We start from the raw sequence: 24,575 nt of genomic DNA, 5'->3' as shown, positions 1-24,575 counted from the left end.
GTGTGCGCTTGTGTCTCCCCGTGTGCGTGGTGCCCCGCCACGCCGCCCGTCCCGCTCGGCCGCCGCAGCCGCCTCGCCCCGCCCGGGGCCGCCCCGCGGGAGGAGCCGCCCCCTCCCGTCCCCTCCCTCCCTCCCCTCCCGCCGGCGGCCGCGGCGGGGGGCGAGGGCAGCGGGGCCGCGGGAGCCGCGGGCGGCGGCGCAGCGCGGCGCGGCAGCGGCGGCGGCGGCGGCGGCGGCGGCGGCGGCGGCGGGAGCGCGGGCGGCGGGCGCGGAGCCCCCCGCCATGGGCGGGCGGCGCGGAGCGGCGGCGCGCAGCCGGCCCCGCCGGGGGTAGCCGCCCGCGCCCCGCACCCGCGGAGCCCGGCATGAACTGAGGCGGGCGCGGACGATGGCGAGCGCCCTCGGCCCGCGGTGGCCCCTGCGCCCGGCGCCGGGCGGCGGCGGCGGCGGCGGCGGGGGGCTCCTCTTCGTGCTGCTCTGCGCCTCGGCCGGCCTGCCCCGGAGCGGCCAGCAAGTGCTGCGGATCGGTGAGTGCCGCCCGCGGGCCCTGCCCGCTCCGCTCCGCTCCGCAGGCGCGGCCGGCTCCCGCCGCCGGGGGCTTCTCGCTCCGGGTCTCTCCCCCTCCCGGCTGCCCCGGGCGCTGCGCGGCTGCTGGCTTGTGCCGGGGCGGCGGGACCCGCGCACCTCCCGCGGGGCTCGGCGCGACCCGCGGGGAGCCGCCGCGCCGGGGCTTGGGGCTGCGGGCGACGCCGGCCGGGCTGCCCCCCCCCCTCCCCGCCTCGCCGGCCCGTGGGTTTCCTCGGCGGGGCTTTCGGCCGGGGAGCGGGGCGCAGCCCGCCCCGTTTGCTCCGCTGCCGGGCTCTGCGGGGCTCCGCGGGTGACGCTCCCGAAAGTTTGCGCCGGCGCGCGGCGGCGGGACGCGGGGAAGTTGGGTGCGGGGATCCCGGCGGAGCGGGGCCGGGGAACGGGGCCGGGGGCCGGGGATGGAGCCGGGGCCGGGGGCCGGTGCCGTGGCCGGGGCGAGCATCCCGGTAGCCGGCGGGGGCTGGCCGCGGGCGAGGAGGGTGTCACCCGGCCGCCCCCCACCGCCGAAGCGCTCCGCGGCGGCGGGGGTACAGTGCGCCGGAGCCCGGTCGAACACCGCTGTCCCCGCCGCGCCGGGGCGGCCGCGGGAATGGTTCGGTGACCTTAAAACGCGTGCCGAAAAGTGCTGAGCTTTCCCGGGTCGGACCGGAGCGCAAGCAGCCGTAGCAAGCGAAGGGTGACCTTTTGGGATGGGGGATGCGTTTGCCCTCCTTCGACCTCGGCCCCCAACCCTGGGCTGGGGCGAGCTCCCCCAGCGCGGTACGTACGTGTAGCCCCAGAAAACAGGAATTTATTTTTGAGCAGAAAACTCTGCACCATGGAAACGGGGCTCAGTTCACAGGAAGCCGCTCTCCCTACAGTGGGTTTCTTGTGTCAGTCAAGTGAGACGGTGAATACAAAGTATCAAAAGAGTTAGGGGTTAGGAAAAACTGTGGAAAAGACGTAGGCAGAATCTGTCACACTTCTGTTTCTCTGCCTATCCCTCTTTTGCTTGACAAACACTGAACTTGAAGCAAAAAAAAAAAAAAAGAGAAGAGAAGCTGCTTGTGCCACCCGGGGAGATGCATTCCTAAAGGCATGTTCCTGTATGGAGTAAAAGATTGATGCCTCTTGACCTGGCAAGCGTTAAGCCCGCTCCGCCTTCCTCACATGAGTGCTCCTTTAAACACCGGGTGGAAGGCTCCTCATATGCCTAGAGAGCAAAGGACCCGATGACTGAAACATTTAAATAAATTAAGGGGTGCAGTCCCTCAAAGTGCTGAGCAAAGGCGAGGGAGGGGGGAAGAAAAGCCGAAAGGCACTCGGCACCTTGCAGCTGAAAATCTAGAATAAGTTCATAACTGTCCATATTCAGTGTCTGCTCACTTCTTCCGCACGGGATGTAGGTGAAGTTTGCTGTTTCTCTGCTCGCCACCGCCACAGTGTAGCCGTGCCCCGTTTGGAGCCGAGGGGAATGTCTGTGCACATGCACAGCGCACATGAAACACAAAGCTTTGTGCTCTCGCGGGCGGGTAAATTCAGGGCCACCGAAACTTGTGGAAGAAAGTAAACCGTGTTCAAACAACTTAGCCACGTGCTACAGCAGGATGCTTTGAAAACACACAAGCATCATCGCTGCTACTAGGCAGCCTTAACTTGCTTGCCTCTAATGGGAACAGCCTCTGAAGGGAAAAAGGAGCGTGCCAGAGTTTAAAGGGAAATATATTTCCTCAAAAGTAGTCTAAATGCTTGGCTCTGTGCAGGATGAAGCCTCGGCTTCACAGCTGGCATCAGCATTGCAGGGACCCAGGCAGAGGTTTAGGGTACGCGCTCCTCCCTCTGCCAACGTCCCCACTGCATAACTTGCTTTGCCGCTTATGTTTGGTCTAGCGAGGAGGCTCCCAGGCAGTTGCCCACGTTGCTTTTCCCTAAAATTGCTCTGCGTGGTTTGTAGACTCTCTGCTGCAAGATCTGTGTGCCTCTCTGGTTTGGATTCACTCCATCAGTGCGTGCAGTGATGGTACCCTAATACTGATTTGACTCTGTTACTTCCACTACAATATAAACAATGATAAGCGTGACAAACTGCTCAGCTTTCAGTCGCAGCAACTACGTACGCTTCCAAAGAGATGCTGCCGGAGAATAAATGCTCCTTGTGTGTTACATAGTTGTGAATGCATAAAATATTAAATGTATTCTTATTGCTATAGTTATCCTGCCTATAAAGTAATGATGTTATAAAATATTAATCCTTCACATCCGTTAACAGCAGCAAGTTTCTCTGTGGAATTTGTCACTCTTGGAGGTGACAAACAGAAGTAATGGCAATAACTCCTCCAACACTCTTTGTCATAACATAATAAAATCATCCCAAAGCAATTCTGACAGTGAAGAAAATGCTACTAAGCCATCAGATTTTCTTCTGCAGGTTTTAGTTAATTAAGGAAAGGAAAGCACTGCTATACAATGGTGCAGCAGCGTGCACCTGAATTAATACATTAGTAGTTTAATTGCATTTTCCACTGTTAGGCAGCTTTTGGATTTATTTTTTTATTTTTCTAGCTTATAATACAAATTAATGGATTCTCTTGCTGGTATTTAATTGGTTGAGAAAGGACATGCGAGCGATAGAAATTCTAGCTATTTCTCAGCATCTAGCTAATGACTACTTTTCTAGCCCTCTAAACAGGAAAATGAGAGATGGCAATATGACTGGTGAAACTAACTCATTAAGATAAAAATAATGGATTTTGAGATAAGTTACGGTTTTCAGTTTCAGGTAATACAATACTTAAATTTTAGTGTCTTACTGAGTATTTCTTCCATGTTCATGTTAAAAAGCTTCTCCCTTGATATATGAACTAATAGAGCTGTCCAAGGAAATACCATCTTTATCTACACATAACCCACTAGACTATATTATATAAAGGTATATTTAAAGTTCATGACCCTAATATTTTTGATTTAATATCAAGGAATTTCTAGTTTTTACACTGAGTCAACCTAACCTCCTTATTTATCCTACTTGTACCACTTGTATCAAATAAATGAACTCAAATAATAGAAGGAAGAATATAAGTTAAGACAAGCAGGTGCTAAGTTGCAGAAACTGCTTCCAAAGCACTGAAAAACTCAGCGGCAACAAATTTATTCGTTAATACTGGATGCAGAGCTTTCTTATTTCTTACTGTATGTCCTTCAGGCCATTACAACTTCTGACTAGGTTATAAGAATATACTTCAGTGATATTACATGAAAATTTATAAATGGTAGTCACTCAAGCTACACTCTGGATTAGAATTAACCAATAGTTAAGAAACTATGCAAGTTATTAACATATCACTGGAGTTAATTAAAAAGAGAATGTGGCAGTTTTCAACAAGTACCTGTAGGAAGTAATACTTGGATGAATCTTGGAATTAATCTCTAAAATGAACAACTCCTGAAAATGAGCAAATGAGTAATTTTTAGGTTTCATGGAAATTGCTTTAGGTGATGAAATAGATACCCTTCAGTTCATACCAGAAGTAATTTTCAGTAATTTGTGTGTTTCTGTAGTTAAGTGGAATATTTAAGTACAGGGTCGTACTCTGCAGTGATTTATTCCTTACTTAAGGAAAATTCCCAATGGTTTAGTGAATTGTGTTTTCAAATATGCAGGATTAGGCCCATAATATTTCTCTCCAATTGAGAAATATAGATTTAAACCAGACACACATATATCAACCTAACCTGCAAAATATTATTTTCTAATACGTTGAAATTTTCAATATAGATTTCAAAATACATGTCTATATTTCCCCAAGCAGGGCTAGACCTGTGAGGTTTTTTTCCTGTGTGATATTACCATTCCCACACTGTGAGAATGATAAAGACAAAAACCTAGTTCATTTCACTGCAAATTTGCTACTTTTTGTCAACTCTTTTTGAGATTTTTTTTGTGAAAGGAATGATATTAATACAATTCAATTTCATTAGTGTGGCATGGCAAAAAATGTATTTCAAAAGTCTCTATCATATTTGCACATTAAAAATGTTAATCTTCAAAAGTATTTCTTACTAGGTGTCTACAAGTTACTCTATTCCATAATATTGTAGGAAGTGGGTCTGCATTTTCTATGATTAGATGATGAAGCACTAACTACATTTTGTTCACCAGATCCTGAATGTTGTGGCTTATCATTTCACTGTAATACAATTTGCATAAATTTCTTCATTCTACACTTAACAGAAAACTATTTCACTACAAATATTTCTAAAGGATTGCTACCAAAAGGCCCAAACATTAATTTTTATGCATCTCCCTCCTCATTGGGTTTGACAGCACTTTACAAGTGTGAGACTGCAACGTTTGGCTTGTATGCTTTACATGGTTAATCAAGTTAAAAATACCCTATAAAAGGCAGATGAAAAGTGTATTACCGGCACCTTAGCAGGGCACTCCAGCGAGTCTATACTTGTGCAGTGAAAGATCAGTGGAGCTGAGTGGCCTCAATGCACATAGGGAGCTCAGGGAAAACACTTGTCAGTGTAATGACCTGCATGGTTTCACCCTAAATCATTAAAATCCAAATCTCATCGGTGATTTCTTTGTGTTCTGCCATTTAGGCTTGATGACTCAGAGGGGTGGATTACTTCAGGTTCCATACCATTTTATTTCCAGGCTTTTATGCCGTGGAAGGCTCTACTGGGTTGCTCCATTGGGGAATATTAAAAAGACGTGAAGCCGGCGCTCAGCTGATGTAAATGGGCATCCTTTTACTGAACTCAAGGGAGCTATGCCGGTTTAAATTGCCTGAAGAGCTGCCTGGACATACTTAATATATTGAGAATGATGAAACTGTTGTAATTCCCCTGACTGATCTATCTACTTACCACCCTTCCTAATGATGGGTAGGGTCCAACAAAATCAGGTCCTGTGCATCTTTAGCTCTTGTTTTGCGCAAGGGCACTCTACAGAGCGCTTCGGGAGCTTGCTCCCGAGGCTGAGCAATGGTGGTCATGGAGTGCACGAAGCTTGCCAGCGTTGCGGTGACCCGCTGCACCGTCAGCTCTTGGTGCCTCACTAAGGGTGTTTGCCGAGTGGCTGTGCAGTGGCCAGAACATCCTTATTGCTGGGGCGGTGTAAAGTGCTGCTCAGGATTTGAAGAAACTATAGAGGACACCTTCACTTTCCAGAAAATTGGTGGTTTGCATCTCTGTTGTCAGAATATACCTGCGTCCTAAATATCTGCTTTAGCATGAAATAGATGAGCTGTGAAAGTGAGTGATAGTCTTCAAATAGTCCATAATACTGTGGCTTGATGATTATGCAGCAGGCAGCCAGCCGCTCAGGGCTGTATTAACAGAAACACTGAGCTTGACTTGCTTCTGTCCTGGACCACTTTCAGTAAAGGTTGGTGGAGAGCAACAAAGAAAAGGTCCTGAGACCAGAAAATGAACACTGAGGAAGCAAGGCTGGATTTTCCTAGCTTGGACCAGAGCTAGAATGGTTTAGATAGTACCAAGGGAGATTAAAATGTTTAAAAAAATACATCATGAAGATATGTTATTCCTGCATTTCACATCTTGAAAGATATGTAGTTAACTATGGCAAATTTCACATAGCTATCTTGGTAAAAAGTCAAGTGGGTTATAGGGAAATGAAATGGAAGACAAGCCAGGGTATCGATGTCTGTGCTGTAGTATTTTATTATTTTCTCTTAACTCATGCAAGGTGTATCCAAATGTGCCCCTGTGCAAAATAGGTCCATAGTGCTGCAGTGAGCTCCAGGTGGGCAGATAAATAGGACATCCTGCTGTGGTTCACCGAGGCTTCAAATGCATTTACGTAACACATGTGCATCAGTTCAGGCAGTTAAGATTTTGGTAAAATACAAGATGAAATCTTCAAAACAATGAAATGGATGAAATTTTGCCGAAGGGTAAGAATTTCTCGTCAACTATTTTGTTTACACAAAATAGTTGATACTTAACCTAGTACTTTTTCAATTAACAATTTATTGCAGAGTACAGTGATCACTGCAGGAGGAACAATCCTTATAACTAAAATAAAACTAAATTTCTCTGAATTCCGTTTCTTGCTTAATAGCCTATTTGTAGTGTTCAGGTGTAATAATTTTTTCAAAATTCCTGCGACTTTCCCGTAACACCTAATTTTACTTAATTAAAGGGCATTTGCCTCAACATCAGTTCTTTCTGTAACTATAAGCTCCTCCATATGGCCCTGTCTTCGCTTAACATTTTCCATTCAGACCGCAAGTACAATCTCAATACTTTTTTTTCATTACAGTCTGTTTTGTATATCCTGGTCAGTAATAAAGCTTAAATCCTGCCCCCCTCCCCAATATTTTAAACAACTGCCTCTAATCCTCTTTTCTCAGAAAGGCTTGATTTGACCAACTAGACTATAGATTGTACTGCAGTAAAAAAAAAAAAAAAAAAAAAAAAAAAAAATCCTATCCAAGAACTGATTAGTTTTACTCCACAGCTTTGGATCTGTAACCTGCCAGCCCAGTATGTCCTAGTTTTTGGTTGACTTTGGATTTTAGTTTGCAGTAATGAATTTATGATTTTGGGAAAGCTTTGCAGTGGGAATGTTACTACACTTTCCTCTCTCTTTCTCTTTCTGCTGAAGGTGATCCAGTATTATCTAGAAAATGATTAGCTTTCAAATGATGAATTTGCTTTCACTGAGCAAAATCAAAATTCAAAATTCAAACTGTTTCATTATTCCAAATAGGCATCTTTTTTATTTCAGCTAGAGGGCTGATAGAGTATCTTTTTTTTTTTTTTTTTTTTTTTTTTTTTTTTTTTTTTGTTCCTCTGGCAGTGCAGAAGGTTCCTTATATTATCTTTACAGCTTCATCTGTACTGAGGCACTAAATTAGGGTGGCACAAACACTGGGCAATGTGAGTCAGTTATATGGCCCAGCAGTATGGACAAAGAGTTAGAAGTGGTCTCAAAGGCTCAGTTTTGAGCTTCTTTTCTTGGGTCCATCTGTCTCTTTACAATTACACCTTCTAATTGTTTTTTCCTTTGGGCTTTCATACTGCACAACCACAAGTTTAAAAGAGGAGCGTTACAAATTCTGTTAGCATTTAAATTGTTCCCACATTCTGCCATTGACTCTGCACATGCAAACTTGGTCTATTTCAAGGAAAATTGTATTTACAGCACATTGATTCTGGCTGGGGTTCAAGACCAGCCGTCCTTCCATATTGTGAAATGGCATGAAGGTCCTGGTGCAATGCTGAGTAGGTGGAAGTGACAGTCAGAGTACAGAATTACCTCCAGAAATATGAGTTTGTTTTGAGTGAGCAAGTGTACGAAACTCATTGTTCTACCTACATATGCAGGAGCAGCGAAACTTCCCACAGCCGTTATGTCCAAGTGACATTTCTGCTAGAAGCATTACCACAGATGCTGAGGCTTTGCTTTGGCTCTCAGATGGAGAAGGAACAGAGCCCTCCCTGAATTCAGTGGTACACCACTGAAACCTTAAAATCAGTGTGGTTTTGCATGCTCTTCTACAGAGAGAAAAAAAACCCACAACAAACCAAAACCAACAAAAACCCAACACTTTTTTTTTTTTAAAGATCAAGCATGCTAAAATATAGTAAGAGCTAGTCACTACACTGTCAGTAATACAGGCTTTTCAGTTCTAAATGTTTTGGACAGAATAAGCAGGAAAAACCACTAGTGTATGCTGTGGATCAAAGGGTTTGGAAAAAAATTGCTGTTTTAAAAGAATAACATAAGGTAGCTATAAGAAAAGAAGAAAAAATGTTTGAAGATACAAGTTTATTCTCCCCTTCCCCTGGGATGATCGATGGAGCAGAGTCCTGCCAGGATGTTTGTATGGCGCTTGCTGCCACTCACTTCTGCTAAAGATCACCTCCCCTTCCCTTCCCAGGGAGAGATGTGTCATTAATGTCCTCAGCATGCAAGCCAGATCCCCAGGTGAGTAATTAGGCTTGCCTAATCTGCCACTGCTGTTTCTGCAGTTAATGGCAGTCTGTATGTCAGCCCAACATATCCTAAGTATTACTTTAGTTGCTTACCTCTTTAATGCTAAGTGTCTTCTGCTGCCTGAGAGCTTTGGCCTTCATGGTCCATGAGAGCGCACACGGAAGCCAGTAGGTTTCTAACTCTCTGCTTTCCTGCAGTGAATAGCAAGAGCAACCCACGCATCTGGGCTTACAGCTATGTCTCTAAACAGGTAAATCAAAGGATGCTACTTCTCTTTACAAGCCTTGCCTCTATAGCTTTGCCTAGCTATAGTAACACTACTATTGTATGTTGTAATGCAGTAGAACAATTAAACAGTGAACAACTACGATGAATTGTGCTATCTTTAGGGGAAGCTGTATTATATAAATTGGTTTTAGCATAATTCTGCAAGACAGTACTGAGAAGAAAAGCTGTATGTACTTTTTTATTCTTGGATCATATCATTAGAAGGCAAATCCGTGGAAATTGGTGCTTTTAGGGTCTACCATGTGATGAAAGGTTGTATTGAACTCGTTTCCTTACTGCTTTGTCTCATGTAGTATGAACTGCGTCATATTTTAACAAGAATTGTAATGAATAATAACAACATTGAGCTCTTTAGAAGCAGCAGAGCTCAGACTACTTCACAAAGCTCATACAATTAGTTTTATTTTACAACTGGGGAAGCCAAGGCCAGGTAACTGAAGTGTTTTGCTGGCAATCTTGTGGCAAAGCTGGGAGTGACTCCAGGTTTCTCAAGTGCCATCACCCTAGACCTCCGTCCACTGCATCACAACTTTGATATTTTCTTATAGTTTGTATATTAGGTGAAGATTTGCATAGATCCTTTGGAAATCAGTAGTATGAAGTGCTAAGTGTTGTTGCTACAGAGGCCCAAATGTGTTTAACTAAACAATTTATAAGTGGGTATTTTATGGCCTGAACAGTTTGCACCCGCTTGGAGCTCAGCCCTGGCTGTGCAGTGCAAAGCAGACAGTGCCGAAGATTTTCCCTGACACTGGAGGGTTCTCTGAAGAAGCAGAGCATGTGCCTTCCTCTCCCAATTTGGGTAGTGGCCAAGTATTAGGTGCTGTATCTGACCTTAGCCAGAAGCCCCTCAGAGGCCATCAACATCCATGGCCCTTGGAAGTGCTTTTTCACTGGTCAGATTTCTTCTAAGCATCTTTTCAGCATGGTTTGCCATGTCCTCCAGCCTCCGGCTTCACATCTGCTTGGCAGAATGGTGTGCTGCTGAAGATCATTGTGGTAAATCTTAGCAAGGGATGGACACATTTAGGGTACAGAAGAATTTCAAATTTTTTTGCCCATTTTGGCACTCCCATGGACTGCTCCGCTATGGCACACATGCCCTCTGTAATTATATATATTTTGAATACAGAAACATTTTATTATTTATGCCCTTTCTAGAAGGGTATTAGGTACATTGGCAAGGTGGTTAAGTGTTTTACTAGGCTGTAACTCCCAGGCAAATACAGCACCCCATGTGAATTGGCCTGACTCGTTCTTTTGCATCGTGTTTGTTCTAGCATGTTTCCCTCTTCTCTCCCAAGAAATGGTCTAAGCAGTCGGAAAGAGGCTTTCAGAGCATTGAAGCCATGTGCAGTGATGTAGACTGTCCTATCAAAACTGTTGAAGTCTTCATCAAATATTCAGGTGTCCTTATAAAATTCTACAGCCATGCTAGCTAGGAATTAACTCTGGCTTCAGGAAGTACACATCTCAGTGCTTACAATCCTTTGCTTTCGCTCTCTCAGTTCTCATCCCTGATGAAGATACGGAGAAATGAAAATTAGATGCACTGAGATGTAAACATCTGAAGGAAAAAACCCCCCAAAATACAACTTTTGCTTTCACAAAAATAACCTTTTCTCTGCTTACATTCAAGAAAAAATACAAGAGAAGCCAAAGCCATTTTAATCCTCCTTCCCGCTGTGCAAACGGCTTTCTCCTAAATGTCTTGGGGGCCCTGTGCCAACCCAGTCATTTCTATAAAGGTTATGAATAGGAAGCTCAGGCCTGATGGAATGTGAAAACTAGTTTACGTGAAATAGTTACTTCATTTTCGAGGAAATGCAAATTAATCTCGATATCTCTGGAATGGTCCCAAGAGGTTAATCTCAAGACATCTGAGTCCATGTCAAGCTGAGAGGCTCCCTATCAGTAGTCAGAGGAGAGGAGGCCAGGTTGCTGTGGCAACAGCGTGACATATGTAAAACTCTGTCTGATTATGGCAGTATCACAGAGAAAGCTGTTTAAAAGTTAGGTCAGGTTTTTTAGCTGTACTATACTTTTCCGGAGACTGTCAGTCACTGTCAGATTGGCCAATGAGTCAAAATGCATGATGAATAACTTTAGCAATCTCATGTGGATAGTAAGTTAGCTGTCCACGTAAAATAATGTAGTAATAAGCTACTGAGAACTATTAAAGAAACTACTAGTAAGCCACTGAAGAATTCTTCCCTGCAATTTGGAGACAAATAAAATTACAATTTCTGATTAAAATATTTTCATGTTTTGTTTTTGATGCTTTTATTTATCTTAGGATTCAGAAAGAGCATAGGAAATGACTTAAAAATCAAACAGATTTTCTTTGATAGTCTGTTGGATTGGGAGGTGAATGAGTAAATATCTTGTACAGGGTGCAAGAAGGACATGGAGTCACTCCTGTACTATTTTCCCTTATGATTGTTCAAATGCATTTTGTATGATAAACTGTGCTCAGGCTAAACAAAATAGCTTTGTTAATAGAATGCTATAATGCCAATTTTTTGTCCACACTTAAAAATATTAAATGCAAAAGACTATAGTAAAAGAATGCAGTAAATGAGGCAGAAATCCTGAAGAATAATGTATGTAGTTAGGTAACAAAAGATGGGATTTTGAAGTTGCTTGGTCAGCATTAGTTTGATATTTCCATCTTCTGGTGTTTCACTTTTTAATCTTATATGTTCATATAAAAAGCTTTTGGTATAATTCTCTATCACTGTGTAAAAACCAATCAGAAACCCCGGGAACGTTCCCCTTAGGCCCTTATGGACCGGCAAGGATTGCTAGCGCAATGCAGGATGGAGACCTGTGCCACCCATCACCAGTAGATGTGGCTGTTCTCCCTATGGACCTGGCCCTAGAGAAGGACGAGACACACTTCTGCCGGTGTTTTTCCAGAGGAGTTTGGTGACGGGAAGCTGGCTGACAGCACAGCAAAGGGGCAGTGCAGGCTCCTGGCTCATACTGCTGCAGGCACCAAACCAGGCAAGGGACAGCCTTGTTTCTGCAGCTCTGGACAACATGTGCATCGTACAAACGGGTATGGGAGGTACTTACCTGGCCATCGGTAAAAAGCTGTCACTGACTGCATTCACAGCACCAGGCCATCGAATTTTAAGTCCCTGCATGAAGATATTCTGGGTGAAAACATTCTTGGTGAAAAGATTATCAGAATGTTTGTAGTTTGGGAAAAAAAATGTGTTGGTTATTCTCAGGAAAAGCTAAAACCTCCTGTGTTCAGTCTGAGACAGCTACAGGTTAGGGGAAATGTTGCTTTAGATGGCTAATATTTGACAGAGTTATAAGCAGCTAAAGGCAACGTTGCGTAGTGGACAATGTCTAGAGTTCTTTCTTATTACCAGCTGCTGCAAGGTCTTACTGACACTGCTTACAAAAGATGAGGTGGAGCTCCCCTGTGGGAAAGCTCTTTTGCCTTTGCCGGCGTGAAGCACTTTTAGCGCCTAAGTCATCAGCCAGCATGAGCCTTGCCAGCCTTGTAGGTCTGATCCGGGTGGTCCAAGTTTGAGGTCCATTGTCTGGTGAAGGGTGACGGAAACTCGAGGTACAGTGACAGGGTGGTGGCAGTGCTGACAGCGCTGACAGCAGGGCAGTCTGGCTCGTCTGAATCCCGCCGGCTAGGACAAGCCAACACGGGCTGTTCTTCTCCTTACCTGTTGTGCAGTGAAGGACTACAATCCTTACAGTGATGTGCTCTTTCCTTCACTGGAGCTCTGTCTGCTTAAATAAACCCATTAAAGATGGGCATTTGTTCTTTCCTGAACAAGTTTCCATTTGTTTGCTAATGGCCAAGTCGTGCAGAAAGAAGTACAAGGTTTCCTGCTTCTCCATTCGGAAACAGTTTGGTGAAGGTCCCTGTGAGGACACGCGGCACTCTTGTCTGTAACGCACGTTCCCTAAGCCCCGTGCAGGGGTCTGGGCAGAGAGGGGGCTTGCTGCAGAGAAAGGCTTAGTATCCAGTGCATATAAGCCAGCATGGGGGTGGGGCTTCGAAAAGAGACAGCTCAGCTTGTGACTGTGCTGAAATTCACTGGGGGTGACTTACCAGTCTGTGATCTGCCGCGAAGCCGTCGCGGTGGTGGTGTCGGGATGACCTCGGCGCTCACCCACAGCTCGCTGCTGCGCACAAAGCCCCGCGGAGCCAAGCGGACACCGTCGAATGCAAAGTTCAACGTGCACGTGACTGAAGATTTTGCCCACAAAGCCAAAGGAGTCCGTGGTTATAAGGAAGCCGAATGTCAATGCAGCTCAATGCATTGAGTGGATTGCTTCTCTGTGCAGGAACCTTTAAGCTCCCCAGCCTTGTCCCCTCTGTTTCTGCTTCCCCTCTCTCTGAGTGTGGAGATCCTCAGCTCACCCGGCCACATGCTCTGGCGTACAATTCAATTCTGCCACCAAGGCCGCTTTCAGAATTTCGATGTAGAAATGATGTCTTTCTTCTTGCTATCTCTGATCCAACAACTCGTACACAAAAAGCTTTTTATTCTTCCAAAGCTGCTTCCTTTCAACTATGCCAAACCACCCCAAAAACTTACCAGTGGGGCACCGCAGCTGAAGTCTAATATGAGCTGATGCTTTTCGAACTGTAACTATCTTGAAAATTTTCATTTCACGTCCAAATTGTTTACTTATCTGCTAGAAACATATGATAAGAGAAGTTAAGGCTCTGTTGCCCAAGGTGCATTTTAATACAGGGGAAGAACTGCTTCAGATATTTCACATTACATCTTCTAGCTTTATCTGGTGCTGTAAATTATAAAGCTGCTCCATTGAACTGAATGAAGATTAAATTTTTGAACACTGTTTTCTGAAGAATGCAGATTTTTCTCTTTGAAATGAAGAATCTGTCCTGCATCAGTGTGGCTCCCTGCATACTTTGCTGCCCAAGCCTCTCTTTTTTTCTAGTAGGGTGCCAGGCTGTTCCCTGGGGACCACATCCTGTCGTTGATCCACGCACTGACATTAAAAAGCATCTGCAGATGGAGTGAGTGTCAGATGTGCCCTGAACAGCAAGTGGTCTGGGAAACTGTAATCCTTATGCTGTCATCTTGAAATCAGAGCTGTCGTGAAGGAAACTAGTAAGAAACTTTTATCTTATCTTCTCATCTGCGTAGACCTTCTCCTGTAGATGCCCGATGTATGTATGATACACGGATGTGTTTTAAAAAAACAATTGCTTGCAGCATCCAAGTGAAATACTTACGCACTGCTGTTTTACTCAGATGCATGCTTCTGTCAGGCTGAATTCCTGGCTTCCAGCCCTCTTCTCTTAGCTCTCCCAATGTGGGGAGATGTCATCTGTGTTTGTTTCCTTCTGTGCCTAACACAGGCCCCTGGGAGGAAGCTGAGTGGGTGCCTCCTTTAAAGCAACATAGTACCAATAGGATACTGAGTGTTGCAAACAGTTCTGTTGCCTCTGTATAGAAGGATGAATTTAGTCCCGTTTCCTCTTACGAATTGTCTCCCACGTACGCACACACGCACACAAAAGCCAGGCGCTACAGCTGCCCCAAACGCTGCTTGCTCAAAATTCCAACACGACTATCTGGTGCAGATGCTTCACAGGGCCGGAGGATGTTAACCAACGCGGGAAGAGCACCAGCGCTGAGGTTCCCCACGGCCTCTTCTCTGTGTGGTCCTCATCACATTCATGGGGGGAGCGAAGGGGGAGACACGGTAGCATGGCACCTCATTTCCTCCCCCCTTCAGGAGCAGTGCATGGAGGAGCAACAGCATCTCCTTTGCGCTGAAGAGAAAGCAGTGCTGGCAAGCGTGGCTGGGACTGCTGCAGGCAGCGTTTTTCTGGGTGAGTGGGTCGAGGCTACATCCACCCTGTCAGGTTCTCCATCAGCAGAGACACTTGGGGCGTGCAGCATACGTCTCCACCTTTCCAGGAGCGCTGGGGTTAGCACAAAATCAGAGGAAGGGAAAGAAAATGTTTTCTACTAATTAGATGGCTATATACTTTATGCCCTCTGGTTCTTTGCTTTAAATGGGAACGTTTCTGTGTGTAAGCAGATTACTTCTGTGTTAATCAGGGTGTTTCATAGCCTATTTGATGTAGGCAAAAGTTAGTCCAGTTTTCCATAGTGTATTGAAATACTTTACACAGCAAGATAATGAGAAAGGCTGATGAGGGAAAAGATAATTGTTCTTTATAAATCCAGAAAATTAATATGACAACTACTGTTTTAAGATGACTTGTGTACTGATTTATTTCTACAAGTCCATAAGCAAAAGGATGATGAGATCCCACCTTTTCTTCCTGCTCATAAAGGTAATTTCAGGAAGCCGTTATATGAACCTCTGTCCTGAGCATTTCTGTGAGCGCTAGATTGTTGTTACGCGTTGTTGGTAAACAGGTGAATCTTGTTTCTGGGCAGCTGTACTTATCCTTAGCATTTTCCCTCTTTTCTGAGAGAAACTTCATCAGAGTCAGTCTTGATCTGTTTTCTGGGTTACGTATTGCTTTACAAGTATCATGTGCAAGAAGACAAAAACTTTGGAAATAATGCTTATGACTTACTGAAACTGCTCCCGGAAACAAACACAAGACACTGCCCGGCAGCGAGGAGTGAGGGAAAAAGCATGAGAAACAGCCCTGCGGGCACCGAGGGGAGAGGGGGAGGAGGGGAGGAGGTGCCCCAGTCACCCCAGCAGGGATCCCCTGCAGCCCCTGCAGAGACCACGCTGGAGCAGGTACCCACACTGCAGCCGTGGAGGCCCCCAGGCTCGAGCAGGTGGGTATGCCCTGAAGGGACTGTGGCCCGTGGACGGCCTACACTAGGGCAGGTTTATCCTGGAAGAGTGCAGCATGGAGAGGACCCATGCTGAAGCAGGGCAAAAATGTGAGGAGGAAGGAGCGGCAGAGAGGAGCTGCTATGGAATGACCTCAGCCCCCCAGTCCCCATCACCTCTGTACCGCTCGGGAGGGAGGAGGTAGAGGAGTTGGGACTGAAAGAGCGAAGTTGCACCTGGGGTAAGGGGGAAAGGTGGCACTTTAATTTGTTTCTCACTATCCAAATCTATTTTCATTGGCAAGAAATTAATTTTCCCCAAGTTGAGTCTCTTTTGCCCATGACAGTAACTGTTAAGCAATCTCCCTGCCTTTACGTTGACCCATGAGCTTTTTCATCTTAATTTTCTCCCTCTCTCCTGTTGAGGAGGGGGAGTGAGAGAGCATCTGGATGGACATCTGGCAGCCAGCCAAGGTCAACTCACCTCAGCTAGAATGTGGAAAAATTGAGAAGTATTATTTACATGGCATTTATATTGGAATTGCTCTTTTTTAGCAACTTCTAGTAAGAATCGTGTGACGCTGTGTCCTCGTTTTGGCTGGGATAGAGTTAATTGTCTTTCCAGTAGCTGGTATAGTGCTATGTTTTAGGCTCAGTATGAGAAGAAAGTTGATAACACACTGATGTTTTCAGTTGTTGCTAAGTAGTGTTTAGACTAAGAAGTCAAGGATTTTTCAGCTTCTCATGCCCAGCCAGCGAGAAGGCTGGAGGGGCACAAGAAGTTGGGAGGGGACACAGCCAGGGCACCTGACCCAAACTGGCCAAAGGGGTATTCCATACCATGGAACGGCATGCCCAGTATAGAAACTGGGGGGTTGGATGACTGCTCAGGAACTAACTGGGCATCGGTTGGCGAGTAATTGCATTGTGCATCACTTGCTTTGTATATGCCAATTCTTTTATGATTATTATTATTGTCATTTTTATTATGATTATTATCATTAGTATTATTTTCTTCCTTTTTGTCCTATTAAACTGTCTTTATCTCAACCCGTAACTTTCACTTTTTTTCCCTCTGATTCTCTCCCCCATCCCACTGCATGGGGGGTGGGAGTAATTGAGCAGCTGCATGATGCTTAGCTGGGGTTAAACCACAACAAACTACTTCTCTCCAATGGCTTTTAACTGCTGTTGTAAGGGCTGGAGTTTCTCAGGTGGGAGACTGAGCTGCTCAGTGATACCAGCTGACTATGCATTTGCACAGTAAGAAACAGAATTTTAAAATAATTTAAATAACTAAGGTAGTTTAGAAGATGCATGGCAAACTTTGCTGGGGAGCTTTAATTCATGCTAGAATTCCTGGCTTTTATATTTACAACTTAGCTATTTGCCATACCAAGAGCACATTTTATTACAATTCTTAGAATGATGCAATGATTAATGGTATTTTATAATGAAGTAATATGGATGTAAATTTATATTAGTAAACTCTCTTCATTGATTACTTGACCCAGAATTCCAAATGCCCAGGAAAAACCTGAATGAAATGTAGTTATATTGCTCATGCTAAATTGTCAGTTTTTATATCTTGTTATCAATGCTGCATTAATCCATATTGGAGAATTAACAAGAATCAAAGAAGCATTTTAAAAGGAATATCCAACATATTTAATTCCACATTTTATAATTTTAATACACACAACTCTGTTCCTTCAGTACTCCTCTAAGTTAAAAGAGAGACAGGTGGGATACAAAGAGGTGATGGTCAGCCATACTTCTGATTTAACCCCTTGAAAGTATGGCTTGTAATTAAAACATTGATTCCTATTAAGTAAAGTAGTGCTGGCAATCTCCTTCAGCATACATCATATTTAAAATCACTTCCTACTTATGGCAGGGCTGAAGGAAGTGGGCACAAAGATTCAAAACTTGGTCCTCCTTCCATAGTAGTCAATTTGTTATTGTTTTATATTTGCAGAACAATATTTGCCTGTTCATTGGCAACAGGTAAAGTCCAGTGACTGCACATACAGCTTCTCCAGGAAGTTTGACTGACATGAGTTTGAAACTGCCTATCTTCAGCAGATTTAGCTGCAAAACTTCTTTGAAAACCAAGCCCTCGCTCTTATCTGTGAGTTCTTACAGAAAATCTGTGAGAAAATGGGGTACAAAATCATCTCTTCTGATTCTCTGTCCTTTGTTTTAAGTGACAGACCACTTTTTCTCAGGGTAAAAAAAAAAAAAAAAAAAAAGACCTAAAGGCTACTTCAGCTCTGCCTCTCCCAGAGTCAATGGAGCCATAGCAGTTTATAGTGATGAGGTTCTGGCAAGTGTATTATTCTGACAGAAGACAACAGTTGGGCAATTTACTGGAGCTCATTCAAACTGCAAATGAAGGTTCTGGATTCCATTAGTTTGGGGAAATCAATGGTAAAAGGCCTCCTCCTATTTCCTTTTTCTCCAGCTGCTGATTTAGCAAGGTCTCCCACTTTTGCGAAGCTTTCCTTCTCTGCCCTGCTTGTTCTCACCAAAGCAGAGGCACGGGAAGAATGCCAAAATTCACTAGTTTATAGTAAGAACAGATGCTATCAGGTGTAAGTTATTCCAGTTACTGATGATGCTGTAAACAGGCTTGAACAGGAGAGCTGGAATGTCTTCTAGCCACACCTTCTAGAAACAGCATTATTGTTTACATATGATCACGCGGTTGGAGCTAGCACAGCAAACACTAAAAGCACAAACCTCTATATAGAAGAATGTCTTGTTAGGAAAGAATCTTCCCTTGCTTTGTGCAGCTTAGCACGGAGCTTCTGATTCAGTACACGAATATATCAAATAAGGTCAAGTATGATACAATTTTGGTGTCACGCTGAATTCATGGTAGAGCTAATATTGTTACAGTCCTGTTGTGACTGACATAAACCTGTCACATTTTCAATAGGGTGATTCATGAAGGATACAGAGGAATCAATGGAGATAAAAATAGGTAATGCAATAACAGCATCCATCTCATCATAATTTTGTTTGTATTATACTGAGTAACCTGATTAAAAGAGTCATATTTAAATGTAATCTGGCAAAACAGCTTATAAAAATGAGAGTGAGAGAGAAGGAACCCAAACTGGTGAGCTTTGCAGGTAAGCCAGGGATTAATGCATCAGTCTCCACAGGGGACACAGCCCCTGTCACCAGCAGCAAGCTCCCTGAATGAAGGGGGGCAGCAGGCAGCTCCCACCATTTGTGAAACCTGCTCTCAACTGGAGAACTGCAAGCAAGCCGGCACATTTCTACGTGATGAGAGCCAAAGCGAAATAAAAAGGCCCTGAATGGTATGCTACAAAGTAAAAAATATCCTTTGTATTCACACCTAGGATGGTGCAGGGGTCTCTGTGTCCACATGGCCTGTGATTCTGCCTCAATATTCTGAGGTCATTCAATCACTCCTATAGCTAGTAGGAATGGTGCTTTCTGTATTTTAGGATGGATTAGCTTCTGCCATTCTTCATGACATACTGGATGGATTCAGGAGTGTGTTACTCAAAGAAAGGAAAGACAGCTGTGAACATATAAAACCCAGCTCTATGACTTAGGTACAATTTATTAATTTAAATTTTCCCCCCACATTATCGATCTCTAAGTACACAGGAATACTTTGTGTGAGGTCTGATATAAATCTGAAGTGCTCCCTGACCTCCAAAGAGCCATATGAACTTACATTATCCAAGGATCAGGATCTGTTCAGTTTGTTTGTACTGTATCCTAAAAAATAAAACATTACTCCTCGATCCCTTTTGCTGGATAATAATGCTGCATTTATTCTGAGACATACTAATGCTTATATTGCAAGTAAAGAAAAGAAAGAAGGAAGGGAAGAAAAAAAGAAAGAAAGGTCCAAGAAACAAACTATTTGCCGAAGAGCTGACCTAATGAAGCCCAGACGTGTCTTCTGCTTCTCCCCATCCTAAAGTTACTGTAACCACAGCTGTCTTTCTGGTTCTTTCTTGACCTCCTCCCCACAGCAGCACCTGTGGTTTTCCTCTTTCTCCAAAGTCCTGTTGCCTGTCCTCAAATGACAAGCGGCAAGAGGCAAGAGACACACAGCCAGCAGACCAAACCTGCAGGTAACTTGAGCTTTTCCTTCAACGAGGCCATTTACTACGTTCCTCAAACTGGTTTTCACAAAATTTGTAGGAGTTGCATGACTTTGAGACCTCTACCATTTGCCGAACTTGGCTAAAGGTGGCCAGTGGTTAAATTATTGGTGCTAACAGGACTGAGTTGATCAGATAGCATGATTTTGCAAACCTTGTTTCCTTAGAAAATCTGGCTGAAAGCGGGACTTAAAGTTTTTGGCTAAAGAAATCAGATGTGTTTGTTACCCACAAACTAGGTTATATCTGGGATAGCCAAAATACAGGTTCTCCCATTCCCCCATTCTACACTCTGTGAAGATGTATAATCAAAATCAAAGTGTTGCTTCTTTTGCCATGAAGCTTGTGCTTTTGTGAAAGGTTAGATCTGGGGAGATTTGTGTTCCTTGTGGGGCAAGAGCGAATTAAGAGGGGATGCTACTTTCATTTAAGCCATACAGCATTATGCCAGCAATATCTGTCCTTCCCCTCCAGCCTGAGAGACAGTGCAATCAGGACGTAGGCAGACTTCAAAGGGAAAAGCTTTGACAGCAATTTCTGGAATATCGGGCCCATCAGTGTAGCTCAGCTTTCTCTTCATTACAGGGAAACATGTTTGAAGAAATCAAGGAGCATAGGAAGTTCAGAAGTACACTGATGTTTGTTATTCAAAATGTGTGATCTACATCCTTCACGCATCTCAAAATTTACACTGCTCTGTTATGTTGTGGATGATAAGTAAACCACAAAATTAAAGAGAGAATTTTTCATCTTACTGTAAAAGCCCTTTACAACACAGAATATTCATCATAGACATCTATGTTTGAATTAGAAGGAAGAAAAAAAACCCTCACAAAGACAGGAGAGAGCTGCTGAGGGAGATGATGTCCTCTGCTACTTAAAGTAGTGGAAGAGGAGCTGGGAGTTGAGTGTTGTTTTCTCAGTGACTCAGACTGCTGCAATATCAGGAAAGGACATGGAGATATTAGGAAAGCAGATGATACCTGCATTTGGTGACACAGCTTGTATAGATGGACCACATACGGTAACAGGAATGTCAGTCCTTCTGAAGCAGTACTGTACTGTTTGGCTGTAGTCTTTTGCTGACATATTAAGGTAGGTTACGGTCCTCCAGAGTCCTGCCTGTCACCATTTTTCAATCTGTGCTCCTTTCCCCTGCCCTCATAGCCGTAAAAATTGGAGCTAGAGGCTGCTGCTGAAGCCTGCAGGCTTGCCTTATAAAGGTGATCATTTTTATGAGTTTCAGAGATTGGAGTTCTGCTACAATAGCTCTTTACTGCAGTCTTGCTATCTCCTGTCATCATAAGCTCAAGCACCGGTACACAAAGAAGATAAAGAAAAGGAAATGGAATGAAAAAATCTTAGATAAGAGCGAATTGGCAGGTTGATGATAATCTTAAGTATGTGGAACTGTGTTTATGCATGTTTTCTAGTTAAACTCAAGTGCTTTTCAGCATGCAACATGCTTAAGAGATGACAGAGTGTAGGATTTATTGCAACAACTGTCATGAAATTCTCCAATATACTTCTCTCATCCTGGCATATTGCATTGTGCCCCAAACTTGAAAGAACACTGCAGTGTGAACTCAAGACATCTCACAAGTCACATGAATGTGCTTTTAAAACTACCGAGACAGTGTAAGAATGTATTTGCAGCTAATGGGGAATAAAGGATTTATTCATTTTCCTTTCAGTGGGATGCCTTTGCATTAAGATTCAAAGATGTTCAGTATTTCTGCCAGGATGAGAAAAATAAATGACCAAATTGTAAGAAAAGCAACAAGTTTCCTGGCTTTGTAAGTCTTAAAAATTCAAATAACTGGCAGTGACAAACCAATGACAACTCTGACTGCTGCTGACAGTCTGTTACTTTTACAGTCACCTTCCAGAGCTTTATTGCTTATCATCAGATAGAACAGTTGGCCCCAATGGAAAAGACGGGTTGCTACAGATGACAGGATCTTTACAATGGGCAATCATGATGGCATTAGTGTTTATCCACTGCAGTAAGTGTATAAATCACAGCAAATGGGCTTCCCCTTGGAGTCGGAATCTGTTGTGTTATTTTTGCCCAGCCACAAATATTTATCCACCAAATGGTGAAATTGCCAGACACACTTTATGCCTAGTCCAGTGAGCAGTTAGAGATTACTGTCCATAGATCACAAACCTGATATTAGAATGCCACTTGGAGACACAGATGTTAAATTAAAGGTAGATTGTGTACTTACTGGAGAGTTTTCCCTACTCTCTGTGAGCTAGAGGTGTTTTGTAATTTGTCAGTGTAAATGAATACAAGGTTTAAATGGGTTCTCTTCCCTTTGTGAGGTCTTTGGTGGGAGAGCGAGATAACATATTATGGACACGGGTCTGCATACTGTCCCCAGTTCACATATGAAACTCACTGTTTTACACCAGAAAATGTTACATAAATCAGAGGAATTAAATATAAGCATCCTCTGGAGCTTTTTCATTCCAGTTTTCAATGTCAGACAGTGTCCAGTGTTAGAGATCTGAAAGGAAGAAATTAGAAAGCCTGTAATGGAGTATTATGGAAAGATACCCCTCAAGAAAGCTCTTTCTCAGCTTCTTACCCTCTGGTGTTTTGCCTATTACTAACATGCATGAATTCTGCATTTCATCTTATCTGATGTAATCGTAGCTGTTTTCATTGTCCCTGTAAGTGTCTCATCTTTTCTTGAATCCCACTGAACTCTCAGTTCTCAGTATCACCTTATAGCAACATGTTCCCCAGGTTAATTATTCTTTGTATCAAACTGCATTTTCTTTTATCCGTTTCAAATTTGGTGCTTTCCTATTTCACTGAGTATCTGCATGTATCCATACAAATGAAAAGGATAAACTGGAGAGGATAATCTTCTGCATGTATCCCTCTTGCTATTTTCTGTATCTGCATCACGTTTTCTCTGCTCGGTTCCATCTGTTGGCTGCTCCATCCCCAAAGGCAGAGCCTGAGTTGAGAGCTAGCCTTCATTCCCTCTAGTATTAACAGTCAAATCCAAATTTTAGTTATGGTTAAACAAGGTGCTGTTTTATTGAGAGGAAAGGAAAGAAACAGCTAAGAGAATGGAGGGTGATTACTGTTCCCTCTGGAGGCATCCTAATGGGAAATTTGGTTCTGAGAGGAAAATTCCAAAGTTAAACAACAGTAGCAGAAATTTCACAGCTTGGAGCATGCATCTGTGCTTTCTCTTCCGCTCTCTCTCTTCCCTTTGTCAAAAAAGGATGCCCTGAGAGAAGCAGCATCTTCTGATCTCCCAAAAAAGCCATCCCATTTCCCAAACTGCCCTGCAGAGGTGAGCTCTCTCCTGTAAAACCCTGCTGTGGCATTGTCGTTTTTTTGACATGGCACTCTGAGGTCACCAAAACGTGCTTTTTATAGCACTCCTCCTTCTGCCTGTGGAGGAAACTTTCTTGTACAGAACAAAGCTTAACTTCTTTCATATAGAAAGCCTATGATGTTAGCCTCCAGAGATACAGCTACAGATAGGTATTGACTCCTGTGTAGGCACTGATGTAAAGGAAGTGGTAATTTTCCATATGTAAATTATAACATTAGGTATAACATCAGGCCTTCCATCCAACATAAAGTTAACTTTTCTGAAAGTGTGTTGTCCCACCTGCTAGACAAGATTTCCTTTGAAAACAACCTCCCACCTTTTATTCAACACCCTATTTTCTGGAGCTATCTCAATTGTCCTGTTCTGTAGGGTTTTGGTCACTTTATGAGAAAAAAAAGTTAGAATCTTGCTAGCTGTATTTGTCTACCCATAATGCTCTAATACATATTTTATGCAACAGCAAGATAAGCACCCATATAAAAAAGACCCAGGGGCATCCTCCCTGATCTTGTCTGGAAAGGCTAGGATGCTTCCCTGGGGCCAAGTTCGGATCTGGAAGTAAAACATGCAGTGATCTAAATGGTCCTGTGGGGTTTTAATAGAGACATGCCTTACCACACAAAGAATAAGAACGCTGGTTTTCTTTAAGTTGAGCAGTTGTGTGTGTGTACGAGTCAAAGGCGGGCACGAGCAATCACAAAGGTCTGAGTCCATTGTCTTATTCAAAAAGATGAAAGCTGTCTATGAAATCGAGCGTCCTCTTGGCGTCTTATGCTTGTCATCTGATTTTAGTACTATAAAAACCAGGAGTCTAGTTATTTGTGTCCACATTACTGTCACCCTCTTCTGTTCCCATTTGTGCTATGTATCTCATCCCTATGAAATGGGCTCCTACTTGCAGCAGCAACTGTTTTCGGCTTTTTCTTTAAAACAGGTGTTATTATTTGTCTTATTATAAACCAGGGAGCTACTCTGGTAGGCATGCTGTAACCAAATGTTGTGGTTTAATCCCAGCCAGCAACTAAGCACCATGCAGCCACTCATTCATTTCCCCCCCACCCAGTGGGATGGGGAAGAGAATCAGAAGGAAAAAGGTAAAACTTGTGGGTTGAGATAAGAACAGTTTAAGAAAACAGAAAGGAAGACACTAATAATGATTATAATAACAATAATAAAATGACAATAATAATAAAAGGATTGGAATATGCAAAACAAGTGATGCGCAATGCAATTGCTCACCACTTGCCAACCAATGCCCAGTTAGTTCCCCAGCAGCAACCCCCCAGGCCAACTCCCCTCAGTTTCTATACTGGGCATGACATCACATGGTATGGAATACCCCTTTGGCCAGTTTGGGTCAGCTGTCCTGGCTGTGTCCCCTCCCAACTTCTTGTGCCCCTCCAGCCTTCTCGCTGGCTGGGCATGAGAAGCTGAAAAATCCTTGACTATAGTCTAAACACTG

At 43.8% G+C, this 24,575-nt stretch overlaps 1 protein-coding gene across 5 annotated transcripts in view; it reads left to right on the top strand.

The window, feature by feature from the left end:
* The first annotated feature begins 280 nt into the window (after positions 1 to 280).
* GRIK1 (glutamate ionotropic receptor kainate type subunit 1) overlaps positions 281 to 24,575 on the top strand; it is a 172,777-nt gene continuing 148,482 nt past the window's right edge. For all 5 annotated transcript variants that reach the window (XM_049835116.1, XM_049835114.1, XM_049835118.1 and 2 more), the window contains exon 1: positions 281 to 527. In XM_049835116.1, coding sequence (XP_049691073.1) covers positions 389 to 527 — 139 coding nt within the window. In that variant the 5' untranslated portion in view covers positions 281 to 388. The remainder of the gene's footprint in view (positions 528 to 24,575) is intronic.

This window comes from Accipiter gentilis, chromosome 32 (genome assembly GCF_929443795.1).
Source record: "Accipiter gentilis chromosome 32, bAccGen1.1, whole genome shotgun sequence".
Classification (NCBI taxonomy): Eukaryota; Metazoa; Chordata; class Aves; order Accipitriformes; family Accipitridae; genus Astur; species Astur gentilis.
Note: the sequence above shows the minus strand (reverse complement) of the source record. Positions and strands in the feature narration are given on the sequence as shown.